The sequence below is a fragment of the Saimiri boliviensis genome, chromosome 19 (assembly GCF_048565385.1).
Source record: "Saimiri boliviensis isolate mSaiBol1 chromosome 19, mSaiBol1.pri, whole genome shotgun sequence".
Classification (NCBI taxonomy): domain Eukaryota; kingdom Metazoa; phylum Chordata; class Mammalia; order Primates; family Cebidae; genus Saimiri; species Saimiri boliviensis.
The window spans coordinates 22,232,518-22,247,849 of NC_133467.1; the positions used below are offsets into that span (position 1 = coordinate 22,232,518).

Below are 15,332 nucleotides of genomic sequence, written 5' to 3' on the forward strand. Positions count from 1 at the left end.
GTATGTTATGTTATGTTTGTTATTTTATTTTATTTTTGAGACACAGTCTCACTCTGTGGCCCAGGCTAGAGTGCAGTGGCAGGATCTTGGCTCACTGCAACCTCCGCCTCCCTGGTTTAAGCAATTCTCGTGCCTCAGCCCCCTGAAAAGCTGGGATCACAGGTGCGCACCACCACACTAAGTTTTGTATTTTTAGTAGAGACGGAGTTTCACCATATTGGCCAGGCAGGTTGCAAACTCCTGACCTCACATGATCTGCCAGCCTAGGCCTCCCAAAGTGTTGCGATTACAGGCATGAGCCACTGTGCCCATCCCAGATTCAGTATTTTAATGATTTATTTGCGTAAAACTTGAGCAGCAGCTGGAGTGAGAAATCTTTATTATCTTTCTATTTATTTAGGGATAAAATCAAGAAAAATATTACTTTAAGCATCCAATTTTCATTAAATTGCTGAACAGGCCAGCCCCTATCTACTCATCTTTCATAACACAAAGTGTCTTACCTTAAACTGAATGTATTTTAGAAGGTCAAAGTGCTCAGCAAATTCTTGGAGATAGTCCCAAAATTTTTCATGGTTCATGAAATTGGGATAATCTTCTTGGAAAGGGAAGTCACTGTAACATGACATTTCCTTGCAGACGTTTGTCACTAATGACTTATAAACCCTGGTCATCCCATCTTTGGAAGATTCCTGTGGTGAAGGCATAGTTAGCTTGTTGGGATAATGGAGATAGGAAGAAGAGAACAGAGATCATGGTGGCTCACACTAGCCTCACTGAGGGGGGCTGTCATAGCAATTAATGTTCCATTTATAATTTTATTTATTGCTATTGATTGATTGATTGAGACAGGGTCTCACTCTGTCACCCAGTCTGGAGTGCAGTGGTACGATCCCGACTCACTGCAACCTCTGCCTCCCAGGTTCAATTGATTCTCCTGCGTCATCTTCCCAAATAGTTGGAATTACAGGTGTGTGCCACCATGCCTGGCTAATTTTTGTATTCTTAGTAGAGATGGGATTTCAGCATGTTGGCCAGGCTGGTGTTGAACTCCCGGCCTCAAGTGATCCATCCACCTTGGCCTCCCAAAGTACCTGAATTATAGGCATGAACCACTGTACCCAGCCACCATTTGTCATTTCAAAGAGTTCCAGGAAACCCGTCATTATGTCCCTATGCTATAATTACCAGAAATCATTGGTAGGATTGAGTAATTAAATTCAATATATTTTTCAAACCACGAAGAAGCTAACCAAATTTAAAAGGGCTCTCCAAGACTAACACTGTCCTTCAGCATTTCCATGAATTCAGGGCTCATGACCTGTCTCATTTATCTTTCCTTCTTCCATTAGCATGGCTACTCCCTCCACTCATGCTCTGGACATCTTCCTTTTTGCCTTTCCTCAGGGAATACCTTACTAATTTTTCTCATTATTGTCTCCATATATTCCCAAGCTACCTTTTTTTATTGTTTCCTTTTCATCAGCACAAAATACTCTAATTTTAAAAACAAAACAAATCGTCCTCTCAACCTATGTCCCCTTCAGCCTTGTCTCTCTCCATCTTATCTCAATTTTCATAAAAGAATCATTTACTGTAGCCTCTGTTTTTTCATTAAGTCCTCAACTTGTTTTGATTCAATCTCCATCACTTGAAAACAAAATAACAAAACAAACAGGGCTATATTAAAGACACCAGTGAACTTCTGTGGCTGAAGCTAATCTCTGTTTCTCCCTTAAGCCTCTTTCTTAGCTGTCACCTTCTCTAAGAAGTCATCCATGACTCAGCAGAGCTGCATAAGGTAGTTGATGTGGCCTTGCCGCATCCTGTACTTCTACCACAAACCTGATGACACTGTGTTGTAATTCCCTGTTTACTGTTTCTGTTTCCCACTGGACTACAGGGCAGGGTCCCAATCTACCTTGCTCATCATTGTGCCCTGGCAGAAGGACGTGATAAGTACTTGTTGAATGAATGAAAATTAATATTATAATAACATTTTTGAAAAAAAATAGTAAAGCTGGCCCTCTGTTTCTGTAGGTTCTAGATCCACGGATTCAATCAACTAAGGATGGGAAATATTTGGTAAAAACAAAGGATGGTTCCATCTGTTCTGAACATGCACATATTTCTTTCCTCATCATTATTCCCTAAACATTACAGTGTAACAACTATTTACATAGCATTTACATTGTATTAGGCATTATAAGTAATCTAGAGAAAATTTTAAATATCCAGGAGGATGTGTATAGGCTATATACAAATATTACACCATTTATATTAGGAACTTGAGCATTTGTAAAGTTTGGTATTCACAGCAAAACCAAAGAGATACTGAAACCCCACCAGACACCAAGAGACAACTGTATATATGACTGAGAGAAATTACATTGAAATTTTAATAGTATTAACTTGTCAGTATTGTTACTATACTTAATATATATTTTTCATTTTTCCCCCTATTTGTTTAACTCAAGATTGTTTTCTAAAATTAATCTGTATTACTTTAGAATAGAAGAAGAAAACCAACTATGGGGTCAAATAGAAGAAGCTACAGAAGCCTCATCTAATATTTTCCTTCCATATGAACATTTGGTGGCTTGATGAGGTTGACAACATACCGGACAAAGTTTTTTTTCTCCTAGTATACTTAATCCTAGGGTTATGATTACTTCTGCTTATATGTAGTTGCTTATTCTGTTTTATTCACCATCCATCAGAGATCTATTAATAGCAAACAATATGTCTTCTATGAAAGCTTCTGTCATTCCTCCTGCTGAATGAATGTCATTCTCCTTTTTGCCTACAGCATTTAGTACGTGGGCCTGCCTAGCTTCCATCTTATTTTTTTGTTGCTTTTTAAAAAAAATTTATTTTTTGTAGAGAGGGGGTCTTGCTATGTTGTCCATGCTGGTTTTGCTCCAGGCCTCAAGTGATCCTCCCACCTCAGCCACCCAAAGTGCCAGGATTACAGGCATAAACCTTCTGATACCTTCTTATACTTCACCACTGGAGCAGATCCCTCAGTTTCTACTAAACACCCTGCTACTTCCAGTAACCAGCACCAATCCTGACCAGAGGCAGGTGGTATTTAACCAATTTCATCCCCACTTTCTGACACTCAGGTCACCTAACAGGTGGCCTGGACCTGAGTGTAGCCTCTGAGGCTAAATATTCCACTTCTCTCTCTTTTTTTTTCTTTTTTTGAGATGGAGTCTTGCTCTGTCGCTCAGGCTGTAGTGCAGTGGCACACTCTCAGCTCACAGTATCCTCTGCCACCTGGGTTAAAGTGATTCCCCTGCCTCAGCCTCCTGAGCGGCTGTGACTACAGGTGCGTGCCACCATGCCAGCTAAGGTTTTTGTATTTTAGTAGAGATGGGGTTTCACCATGTTGGCCAGGATGGTCTTGATCTCCTGACTTGGTGATCCACCTGCCTCGGCCTCCCAAAGTGCTGGGATTACAGGTGTGAGCCACCACACCTGGCCTAAATATCCCACTTCTAAGAAGGATTGTTTAGTGCCTGAGTTCTTTCTATTCTGAAAATGTGACAGCAAAAACTATCCCTTCCCCAAGACCTTCCAAGGTCTGGGGTCCTGACTCATTCTTGCCAGTTCTGTTCCCAAAGACCTGAGCAATGTCTGGGTGTTGTGATTCCACTCCCTGTTGTCAACTTCCATTCTCCCTGGAGTGTAATCTGTTTTATATTGAGCAAAGCTATTCAGTTTGCCTGATGTGACACTGCTACTCTGTCTTAGAATGTCCACAGTCCAGAAATCATAGTAAGTGTCCAATACTATGCTTACCTATCAGATTTAACTCTTTTTTCCTCTCTTCCAACTGTCCCTGACCCGAGTCTGCATATTCTCAAGATTCTCACCAAACAGACCGCATCCTGCCTAGTGTTTAACACTGCATTATGCACATGTTTGTGTTGTCGCAGTGAGTCACTCCTTTACTTGATCACCAAGGCAGGCTAAAGCCACCATGTCTGAGCAAAGACAAAGCAAATGGCCAGATCATGATTGATAGAGATGAGAGGATGTGAACCACGTACAGTAAACTTCCATAGTCCCCCGATGTCATTACTTCTCTCAAAGCAGGTGGGCTCTAGATCCTCATCCAAACAGCATTTGATGGAGGAGAGGCCACTCACACCAGCTCCAATCACTGCAACTTTCTTGGCCATGGTAGGCTCTGTTAGAGGAATGTCAAGCAGAGTTTCTTTATTTAACAAGGTTGGAAGGGAGCCCTCGCCACAAGGCTCAACTTTTTTTTTTTTTTTTGAGATGGAGTTTCACTCTTGTTACCCAGGCTGGAGTGCAATGGCGCGATCTCGGCTCACCACAACCTCCACCCCCTCGGTTCAGGCAATTCTCCTGCCTCAGCCTCCTAAGTAGCTGGGATTACAGGCACGCGCCACCACACCCAGCTAGTTTTATTGTATTTTTAGTAGAGACGGGGTTTCACCATGTTGACCAGGATGGTCTCGATCTTTCGACCTCGTGATCCACCCGCCTCAGCCTCCCAAAGTGCTGGGATTACAGGCTTGAGCCACCGCGCCCGGCCAAGGCTCAACTTTTAGAGTGATATATATGCCCTTCTTTCATCTTTGAGTTGGGGCAGAATCACATGCTGCTTAAAAATGTAGGCTCTGAAATCAGACTGTTTTGATTTAGTCTTGGCTTCAACACTTATTAACTGTGTGATCTTGGGCTAACTATCTTGTCTATGCCTCAGTTTCCTCATCTGTAAAATGTGAATGGTAGTAATAGTGATATGGATAGGTGGCAAGGAAATACTGGGTAGAAGAGGGCAGTTCCCTGACAAAGGCCCCACCCTCAAGCCTGGAAACCCACAGCCCTAAATGGGAACAGGTATTCCTGTTTTGCATCCAAATGTTGCCTTTTCCAAGACCACTCTTGTCTGCCATGTACCTATCCTGTTCCCATATAAACCCCAAGTTCCACTGGCAGAACAGAGTGGCATGGCACAGAAGGAGAGGACTGTTTAATGTTGAGAGGAGTTTAGCTGGGGATGGTTGGAAAGGAGATCAGCCCAGGATGGCCAAACTCCAGGGGAAGATCTCCCATTCCATCTCCTTTCCAGCTCCCCATCTATCCAGCTGAAAGCCACCTCCACCACTCAATAACATTCCTGCATTCACCATCCTTCAAGTCCATGTGACCTGATTCTTTCTGGACTTTGGACAAGGGCCTAGGTACCAAGAGGGCAGGGTGTAAAAGGCTGTCACCTGAATCTCCACTGAGCTGGTTAATACTTAGCTGTCTGTAAACAGCAACTGCTAAAAGAGCATTAATTTTTTGTTTCTTTTTGAGATAGAGTCTCACTCTGTTGCCCAGGTTGGAGTGCAGTGGTGTGATCTCAGCTCACTGCAACCTCTGCCTCCTGAGTTCCAGTGATTCTCCTGCCTCAGCCTCCCGAGTATCTGGGATTACAGGCATATGCCACCAAACCCAGCTAATGTTTGTATTTTTAGTAGAGATGGGGTTTTACCATGTTGGTCAGACTGATCTCGAACTCCTGACCTCATGATCCACCTGCCTCAGCCTCCCAAAGTGTTGGGATTACAGGTGTGAACCACCATGCCTGGCCAAGAACATTAATTTTAACATACCTCTAGATGCTACTGTGGGGCCGGAGCCCAAAAGCACTTGCCCTGGCTCCTGTACCTGCCTGTCTGCATGCTCCCCCTCCCATAAGGGGTTTGAGCATGCAAACAAGCCACACCCCTGTAGCAAGTTCTTTGAGGGGTCAGGAAACTTCCGTTTTAAAGTAATAATAGCCGGGCGCGGTGGCTCAAGCCTGTAATCCCAGCACTTTGGGAGGCCGAGGCGGGTGGATCACGAGGTCAAGAGATCGAGACCATCCTGGTCAACATGGTGAAACCCCGTCTCTACTAAAAATACAAAAAATTAGCTGGGCATGGTGGCGGGTGCCTGTAATCCCAGCTACTCAGGAGGCTGAGGCAGGAGAATTGCCTGAACCCAGGAGGTGGAGGTTGCGGTGAGCCGAGATTGCGCCATTGCACTCCAGCCTGGGTAACAAGAGCGAAACTCCGTCTCAAAAAAAAAAAAAAAAAAAAAACAACAACAAACAAATAAAGTAATAATAATGATGACTTTAAAGTGTTGTTATGAAGATGAAATGACTGATAAAAGTTGGAATGGTTTTAGAAGTGTATCTACTATATAGTAAGTGCTCAACTAAATTTAGCTATTATGGGTCGAACAGCCCAAATCCTCAAATCCAAAATTTGAAATACTCCAAAATCTAAAACTTTTTGAATACGTACATGAAACTCAAAATAAATGCTCACTAGAGCATTTCAGATTTTAGATTTGACATATTCAACCAGTAAGTATAATGAAAATTTTCCAAAATCTGAAAAGACTTGAAATCCGAAACATTTATTTTTTATTTTAATTAAAATTATTTTTATAGAAATGTGGTCTCACCATATTGCCCAGACTGGTCTAGAACTCCTGGGCTCAAGTGATCCTCCTGCCTTGGCCTCCCAAAGTGCTAGAATTATAGAAGTGAGCCATCATGTTCAGCCTACTGAAACATTTTTCATCCCAAGTTTTGTTTTGTTTTGTTTTGTTTTTTTGAGACAGAGTCTTGCTCTGTCACTCAGGCTGGAATTCAGTGGCACAATCTCAAATCTCAGCCCTCTACAACCTCTGCCTCCTAGGTTCAAGAGATTCTTGTGCCCTAGCCCCCATCTCAAGTAGCTGGGATTACAGGTGCTCGTCACCACACCTGGCTAATTTTTGTATTTTTGGTAGACATTGGGTTTCACCATATTGGGCAGGCTGTTCTCGAACTCCTGACCTCAGGTGATCCACTGGCTTCGACCTTCCAAAGTGCTGGGATTACAGACATGAACCAGCATGCCCTGCCTGGTACCAAGTATTTTGGATAAGGGATACTCAATCTGTAGTATTACTATTAGAGAGTGTAGACAGTACTTTTATCCTGTTGGGATGTTAGAATCTCTCAGTATCAAAGGGACTCTTTGCTATCACTTTGTGCCTCTGAATCCTAGGAATTTCAGTCAGTAGAAATGTTAGTTTTTTTTTTTTTTTTTTTTTTGGAGACAGAGTCTCGCTCCGTTGCCAGGAGCCAGGCTGGAGTGCAGTGGCGCGATCTTGGCTTGCTGCAGCCTTCACCTCCTGGGTTCAAGCAATTCTCCTGCCTCAGCTTCCCGAGTAGCTGGGACTACAGGCATGCGCCACCACGCCCAACTAATTTTTGTATTTTTAGTAGAGATGGGGTTTCATCATGTTGACCAGGATGGTCTTGATCTCTTGACCTCGTGATCCGCCCACCTCGGCCTCCCAAAGTGCTGGGATTACAGGCGTGAGCCACCACGCCCGGCCGAAATGTTGGTTTTTATTCAAAGCATTTAGAGTCCTGAAGAATAGCTGGTCAAGGCCATGCCTTGCCATACAACAAGGATATTACATGGGTTGAGGGGAGGTTCTTAACCTTGCAGAGAGGCAAGACTGACCATAATAGAAAACAAAGTCCTCAAGGAACGTCATAAGGGGTATTCTGGAGCCCAAGACCATGTCAGATAGAAATGGGGATGCTCATGCTTGTCAGCAGGAACTGGGGGAGATATACACATACATACGCATGGGGATAGAGGACCAGTTTTTACCAGCTTTTCTGGATTTTATTGTTTAGGCTTCTGCACATCTCACATTGCTTTTGTCTCAATCAGATAAGCTGAGTTTAATTCTAGTAAGCAAAGTTTATGTCACACTGAGGCCCTTAATATGTCATGTAGACTTAGCTGCAAGCACTGTTTTCCCCTGCAACCCCCTTGGCCATTTCAGATGACACACAAACATTAGTTGAGACCTCCAAGTATTCTGCTGTTTTACGAAATCTATGTAACTCATTTCACTTTGCCTTTGAAGATACAGTATTTTTTTGAGGAGAGATCTATTCCTGTATGATTTCTGCAGTCTCAAGTCACTATCACAGTGATATTTGCCTTGGGTAACCAAGAGAGCGTATATTTTTTGAGCTATTAGGACCAGTAAATAGGAAATTAGCATACTCATTTGAAACAACTTAAGGCTACACTGCTAATAAGAGGCAGAGTTTGCAGGATATTTCAGGATCTGATGCCAAGATGTGAACCTGCTGTTCCTCTGAGAGCCTGAGGAACCCCGTGGTTCCCCTCACTAAGCCTCTCTTCGTCTTTGCTCACGTTTACGGCTGCACCTTTGGGATGGACCTGGAGAAGTTTTTCTCTGTGGCTTTGTAGCTTGCCTCTTAATCAGATCAGAAGCCCCAGGCACAGAATCAAAGTGAATTCACTGACTTCAGGGAGTAAAGAAAGACTCCTGAGTCCTCCAGAAACCCTCAGACTTCTCATGAAGGCAGACTCATGAACTTGCAATTTCCTAGGGCTGTCAATTTCCAAATGTCAATTTGCTACTTTGCCCTTTGTGAGGCTGAGATTGCCATACTTGGCTTCATTATCTATTACAAAATGTATCATTTTTCCTCTTAGATTTTTTATTTGGGAGTCCCTATTTAGTTGGGAGAGCTATATGGGATGCAATGAAAATGGATTTTGGAGACAGCAGAATTGGGCTGGAACTTTCTCAGATACCAACTAGCCATATGACCCTGAGCAACCTACTGAAACACGCTTAGATATATTATTTGTAAAATAAGAAAAATATCAGTGTTGAAGGATTGCTTGGGTTTTAGAAAATATGATATTACTTACATAAAAAAGTGCCTTGCACAAATATTTACTCAGTATTCATTCTCTACCTCCCTACATGTCTCCTTTCTTCCTTCTCTTCTCCTTAGAAAGGACAGTTCACACAGATAAAATTTATCAACAAGTTTGGAAAGGAGCAGGCGATTTCCTTTGAATTGAGGAGTAGGAGGTTTGGGTAGCTTCTAACCAGAAATAAATGGCCACCACCAATAAGAACACTTGAATTTCCAGGCCACTAGGTAGAGGCCTGGGGCTGGAAGATCTCTGCTGTGCTCTATCTCTGCAATAATAACATAAGAAATGGCTGCTAACTGAATTGCCGAAGTGAAGAATGTACTGATGTGAATAGACTGGCAGCAAATTAATTCATTCAACAAATATGCCCTAGGTACTTCTAAGTGTAGCTACTTGGCTGGTACTGAGCCAAGTGTGGGGCCCTGAAGATGATGAAGACCCTGACACTAAGAAATAGTGGTAAAGTCTTAGAAATAATAATAATAATAATAAAAGACAGTGACTGCTCTTAAGATGTTGTATATGGAGAGGCTGATGTTACCTTGTGCTAAGTCCTAAGCCTAAGTATGCTCTAGGCACGAATACTTGCATTCTCCTGGCCTGTTTATCGCTGCCCAGAGACCTAGTTAGTGACACAGAGTGGGCTCTGGGTTAACTAGCTGCTGGGCAAAAACACTTTAAGGACTGATTTAGAGACTTTACAGGCAGTGGAAACAAATTGGGAATTTGCACCTTTTAAAATTAATCCATATTTACAGACTGTACATTTCTGAATGGGAACAACCATTTTAAATTTTGCCTTAAGTCAGTAAAGGAAGGTAGTGAGTGAACTGGAAATTGAGAAATCTGAGTTCTAGTTCTGCTTCTGCCTCTAACCAGCTTGTAACCCTGGACAAAATTCTTGATTTCTCTGAGCCAGTACTTCCACATTTGTAAAACAGAGGGTTCAAGTGGCTTTCTCTTTGTTTCCTTCTAGCTTGAAAAAACTGTTCTTATGTCTGAAAACCAAGTAATTGGTACCAAAACAAAACAAAACAAAAACCAACAACAAAGATATGAATTCAAAGGTAGGCCAGAATACTGCAGGCTTGAAGGACTGGGAGAACATGTGTATGCAAACTCTGTAAACTATAAAGTGAACTTTATAAGGTACTTGATTGCTCAAAGGTTGCTTATATTTATTTATTTATTTGAGATGGGGTCTCACTCTCTTCCAGGCTAGAGTGCAGTGGCACAATCTCCCCTCACTGCAACCTCTGCCTCCCAGGTTCAAGTGATTCTCCTGCCTCAGCCTCCTGAGTAGCTGAGACTACAGGCATGCGCCACCATGCCTGGCTAACTTTTGTATTTTTAGTAGAGATGGGGTTTCACCATGTTGGTCAGGCTGGTCTGGAACTCCTGACCTCAAGTGATCTGCCTGCCTTAGCTCCCTAAAGTGCTGGGATTACAGGCGTTAGCCACCATTCAGGCCACAGGTTGTGTGTATTTAGTCCCTTGGCAGAAAGGAGCCTGATCTATTGAACTAGATCTTTGTACAATGGGAAAACCCCACCCCATCCCTGACTGACCAGCTAATGTAGGAATCCTTTATGAGACATGGAAAGACTTGGGTGATTTGCAAATTATGTAATCAATTATGATTTCTTCAAATTTGGAATTTGATCATTTTATGTTTCTTATCATCACCCTACCATGCTCTTACTTTGTTACAGAATTTCCTTTCACACCGTCTGTGGGGTATTTTGTGTTTTCCAATGGCTGACATTTCCATCTCAATCAGAGGTGAGCCTAGAGTCACTGAAAGTCGCATGACTCTGTTTATCTCACTGACACCTTTCTTTTGGATGATTCTATCAACAACATAACTTTGCTTCCTTACAACTTCCCTTTGCTTCCTGACATTCTCCTTAATTCTCTTGCTTTAACCTTAGTCACGATACCCCAAAAGAAGACAATCACATTCATTCTTTAGGAACACACATTCCAAGGAGAACATTCATCCTGTGAGAAAGCAGTTTCTGGATCACTTCCCCATTAAAAAAAAAAAAAAAAAAAAATCCAGGACACTTACCTTGGTTAGCATAGAGCAGATTCTTTGACTTAAATTATTCTCAAAGTCAAACAGGCAAGGAGAGTGTGTGTCCTTTTTTTAAGGCTTAAAACTCAAATCCTTTATTCTAAAAGAAAAATAAACCGAATGAGGACTTCGATAAAAGTGCCCTCAGTTTAAAACAAAAGCTGCTCGTCTTTCCTGTTATGCTGGTTAACAACAGAAAGCACAAGGAAAAAAAAGTTGTGTAGGAGGCAAGCGTGATACTTCCCTGATCTTAAGGGAGGGCCAAATGTTGAATTAGAATACAGCTGTTGGATTGGCAGAACGTAAACCATTCCTGCCCCTTTCCCCCACCCTCTTCAACGTCACAGTTTCGGCAAACCCCTAAAACTTATGGGAAGCAAATGATAGCATCACTCTTGCCATTGTAGTCTGTAGAGGGCGCCAAATCACCTCAAATCACAGCTTTTCTCAGTGAAACAGTTCTACTTTTGGAAACAAACTTCTACAACTTGACTCCTGCTTGAATTACCATAGGAGCTGTCCAAAGGAGAAAGTAATTTAGATGTCCACTACCTCATCAAGTTCTTTCATGTCTGGAGTTCTCCAACTCCAGAAATATGATTTTAAAGTTCAGGACTTACAAGGAATTTAAGCTGTTTTATCCTTCAGATTGGATCTGCAGAGGGAGCTGGTGAAACGTGTTGGAGAAAGCATAAAGCTATTTTTAGATATTAACCTAGGGCACAAGAAATGTAGTAATTATAGAAGCTGTGGCAGTAATAGAGTACTTAGTAGGTATCATTTTTTTCTCCCACTGTGTGCCTGGAAGATGACATAACAGACCATCTTTAGGTCTTGTGTTTAGGGGCGTTTCCAGCATGGTTCACTGAAAACTTTCTAAACCAAGAGTCACAAATGCAAATGGCTACAGGAGTGAGGAGTGTAACATAAACGAGGAAAGTGGGCCAGATACAATCTGACTGGAAGGCATATTCTCTGTCTATTCAATTCAGCTAAATGTTGCTATTTGAGAAAATGAGCCTGATAAGGCCAGGCCTTAGGATCTTTTCAGTAAAAACTGCAAATACAGATTTTAGTATAAAATCTTCTGTTGAGAGCAAATATATATTTTTTGAAAAATATGGAATATTATGCAGCCATAAAAAGAAATGAGATCATGTCCTTGCAGGGACATGGATGAAGCTGGAAGCCATCATCCTCAGCAACCTAACACAGGAATAGAAAACCAAACACCGCATGTTCTCACTCATAAGTGGGAGTTGAACAATGAGAACACATGGACACTGAGTGGGGAACAACACACACTCGGGCTTGTTGTGAGGTGGGGGATGAGGGAAGGGAACTTAGAGAATGGGTCAATAGATGCAGCAAACCACCTATGTAACAAACCTGCCCGTTCTGCACAGGTATCCCAGTTTTTAAACAAAAAAAAACAAAAAAACCACAGTGCTTCAAAATATATTTTAAAACAAGAAAAAAAAGTATCAAGCCCACAGAAAAGTTGAAAGAACAGTTTTCATTAATGAACACCAATATATTGCTGCCTCTTCTTCTTTTTCTCCTCCCCCCATCCTTTCCCACCTCCCCTCCCCTCCTTCCCTCCTCTTCCCCAGTTCTCCTCCTTCTTCTTCTCCTCCTCCCCTCCCCATCTTCCCCCCTTCTTCTCCTTCTCCTTCTCCTCCTTCTTTCCCTCTCCCTCCCCTCCCCCCACTCTGTCTCCCCCTTCTCTCCCTCCTTCTCCTCCTCCTCTTCCTCCTCCTTCTTATTCTTCTCACTCTGTTGCCCAGGCTGGAGTGCAGTGGCGAGATAATGGCTCACTGCAACCTTGACCACCTGAGCAGAAGTGATCCTCTCACCACAACTTTCTAAGTGGCTGGAACCACAGGCACATACCACCATGCCCAGCTAATTTTTTCTCTGCTTTTCTTTTCTTTTCTTTTCTTTTTTTTTTGAGACGGAGTTTCACTCTTGTTACCCAGGCTGGAGTGCAATGGCGCGATCTCGGCTCACCGCAACCTCCGCCTCCTGGGTTCAGGCAATTCTCCTGTCTCAGCCTCCTGAGTAGCTGGGATTACAGGCACGCGCCACCATGTCCAGCTAATTTTTTTTTATTTTATTTTTAGTAGAGACGGGGTTTCACCATGTTGACCAGGATGGTCTCGATCTCTTGACCCTGTGATCCGCCCGCCTCGGCCTCCCAAAGTGCTGGGATTACAGGCTTGAGCCACTGTGCCTGGCCTTGCCCAGCTAATTTTAAATTTTTGTGTAGAGATGAGATCTCACTATGTTGTCCAGAGTAGTCTTAAGCATCTGAGCTCAAGCGATCCTCCTGCCTTGGCCTCCCAAAGTGCTGACATTTACAGGCATGAGCCACTGCACCTGGCCTGTTTTGTTTCTTTATTGTTTATTTTTGTTTTTTGGATATTAACATCTTATCAGATATATGGTTTGCAAATCTTTTCTCCCATTCAATAGGTTGTCTTTTCACTCTGTTGATTGTTTCCTTCGATGTGCAGCTTTTTAGTTTAATATAGTCCCATTTGTCTATTTGTATTGCAGTTGTCTGTGCTTTTGAGGCTTTTGGCCATGAAATCTTTGCCTACATTGGTGTCTTGAAGTGTTTTACCTATTTTTTTTTCTAGTAGTATTATAGTTTTGGATTTTATGTTTAAGTCTTTAATTCACTTTGTCCCAGCTACTCGGGAGGCTGAGGCAGGAGAATTGCTTGAACCCAGGGGGCGGAGGTTGCGGTGAGCTGAGGTCTCGCCGTTGCACCCCAGCCTGGGTAACAAGAGCAAAACTCCGTCTCAAAAAAAAAAGAAAAAAAAAAAAGTATCTCTGGCAAGATATCCTGAGTCCATCCCAATCCCCCCACCCCCCAACACACATGCGTGTGTGCATGCGCACACATACACACGCGCACGCACACACGCGCGCACACGCACAGATGCGCACATGCACGCACACACATGCACGCACACAGACTCTGTCCTGGGCCCTTGCATTTACAGGCCCCAACTCTCAGGAAGAAGGGAGGGCGGTACCCGGGCCACAAGCCTGCGGTCAACACTCCAGCCATCTGCAGAGGAGCTTGCTGGACCACAGCTTGACTGACCTGCCCAGGGCTCAAACCCAGGCCCCGGCTCTTCGCTCCTTTTCGCCTGCCAGGAGAAGGCCGGCGATGAGGCGCAAGGGCAGCCACACCACCTGGGTGTGGCCTGGGGCCTTCGGGCAGAGCAGGGAGAAGCAGGAGGAAAAGGGAGGAAGAGTCCAGGGGACACGGAGAGGCTGGACGTTTGCTAAGTCTGAGTTGGGGATGCGGTGGGTCTGAGAAACGCGTCTCCCACAAGCTTCCATCTGGCGGTCCCTGGGGAGGAAGCAAAATGCCCGCTCTCTGACAGCATTTCCTGTAGCATCCGCGCCTCTCCTGAAAAGGTCCGAGACACAACGTTCCGGTCTCTTGCTACCGAATGTTCTCTGTGAAGCTCGGTGCACCGCCACATGCACAGCCGCGCACACAGACCCTCCAATGAGGAGGCCCAGGACCGGCCCACCGTTTCCAACAAAGGGGGAGGACTCCGGAACTGGATGTGCCACCAGGAATTTCTGACATGTTTTTAGAAGCCCAGAATTCCTCGTCGGAGGCCCAGGTATGAGAGTGACGGGGTCCCGCGTGCCTTCCATAGGGACACAAAGAAGTGGAGTCCCGGCAGGTGTGACCCGACTCCTGCCTCAGAGCAGGCCGGATGGTGCAGCGTCGCGCTCAGCCAGGGATCGCACCTCTGCTTCCGGTGCTCCCAGGAGCCCTAGGCGGGGAGGCAGGCAGGGCGCGGAGGGCTGAGAGCCCACGCCACAGCCATTGCGGTGGCGTGCTCCTCCGGCCCGGCACAGCTTTAAGGCTGCCCTTTGCAGGGGCCTGTCCCTCAGAATCAGCCGCGCTGCAAGTCCGGCCAGGCCCGTGGGGCAGAGGCCAGAGGCTGGGTGGGGCGCGCAGGGAGAGCTCCGGCCCACCGCTTAGGAATCTGCCCTGGAAGCACAAACGTCGGCGACCACGTCTGCCCGCAACAGACCCACAGGCTGGCCAGCCAGCCAGACGCTGAGCTCCAGACGGGCCGGCCTGCTCTGTCCCCAGGGTGTTCCCGAACCTAACGGAAAACGCCAGAGTGCCAGTCTATGTACAGAGTAAGGCGGGGCAGGAAGGGGTGTCCTCACTGACCTCGTGGAACGTGTCCATCCCCGAGAAAGGGGCTTCAACACCGCCGAATCTCAACTTTGTGGGTCTATTGTGCAATTGGTGGGTGATGTTTTTTGAATTTTTTTTTTTTTAAGACAAATTTACTTTGACACCTGAGGTGAAGAAAATTCTTTTTTCGTGGAGTTTGCATCGAGTGCTCTCTCTTCTTTCTTATTACAAAAGGAAAGGCCAGGGACTCACGAGGGGGCGGGAGCGGCTGCTCGTGGCTGTGGCGGGC

At 44.5% G+C, this 15,332-nt stretch overlaps 1 protein-coding gene across 1 annotated transcript in view; it reads right to left on the reverse strand.

The window, feature by feature from the left end:
* FMO4 (flavin containing dimethylaniline monoxygenase 4) overlaps nt 1-12,433 on the reverse strand; it is a 33,910-nt gene extending 21,477 nt beyond the window's left edge. Inside the window, exons 1-3 of the mRNA XM_003925374.4 lie at nt 10,855-12,433; nt 4,056-4,195; nt 504-692 (exon numbers count right to left, since the gene is read on the reverse strand). Coding sequence (XP_003925423.3) covers nt 504-692; nt 4,056-4,187 — 321 coding nt within the window. The 5' untranslated portion in view covers nt 4,188-4,195; nt 10,855-12,433. The remainder of the gene's footprint in view (nt 1-503; nt 693-4,055; nt 4,196-10,854) is intronic.
* Nucleotides 12,434-15,332: the final 2,899 nt, after the last annotated feature.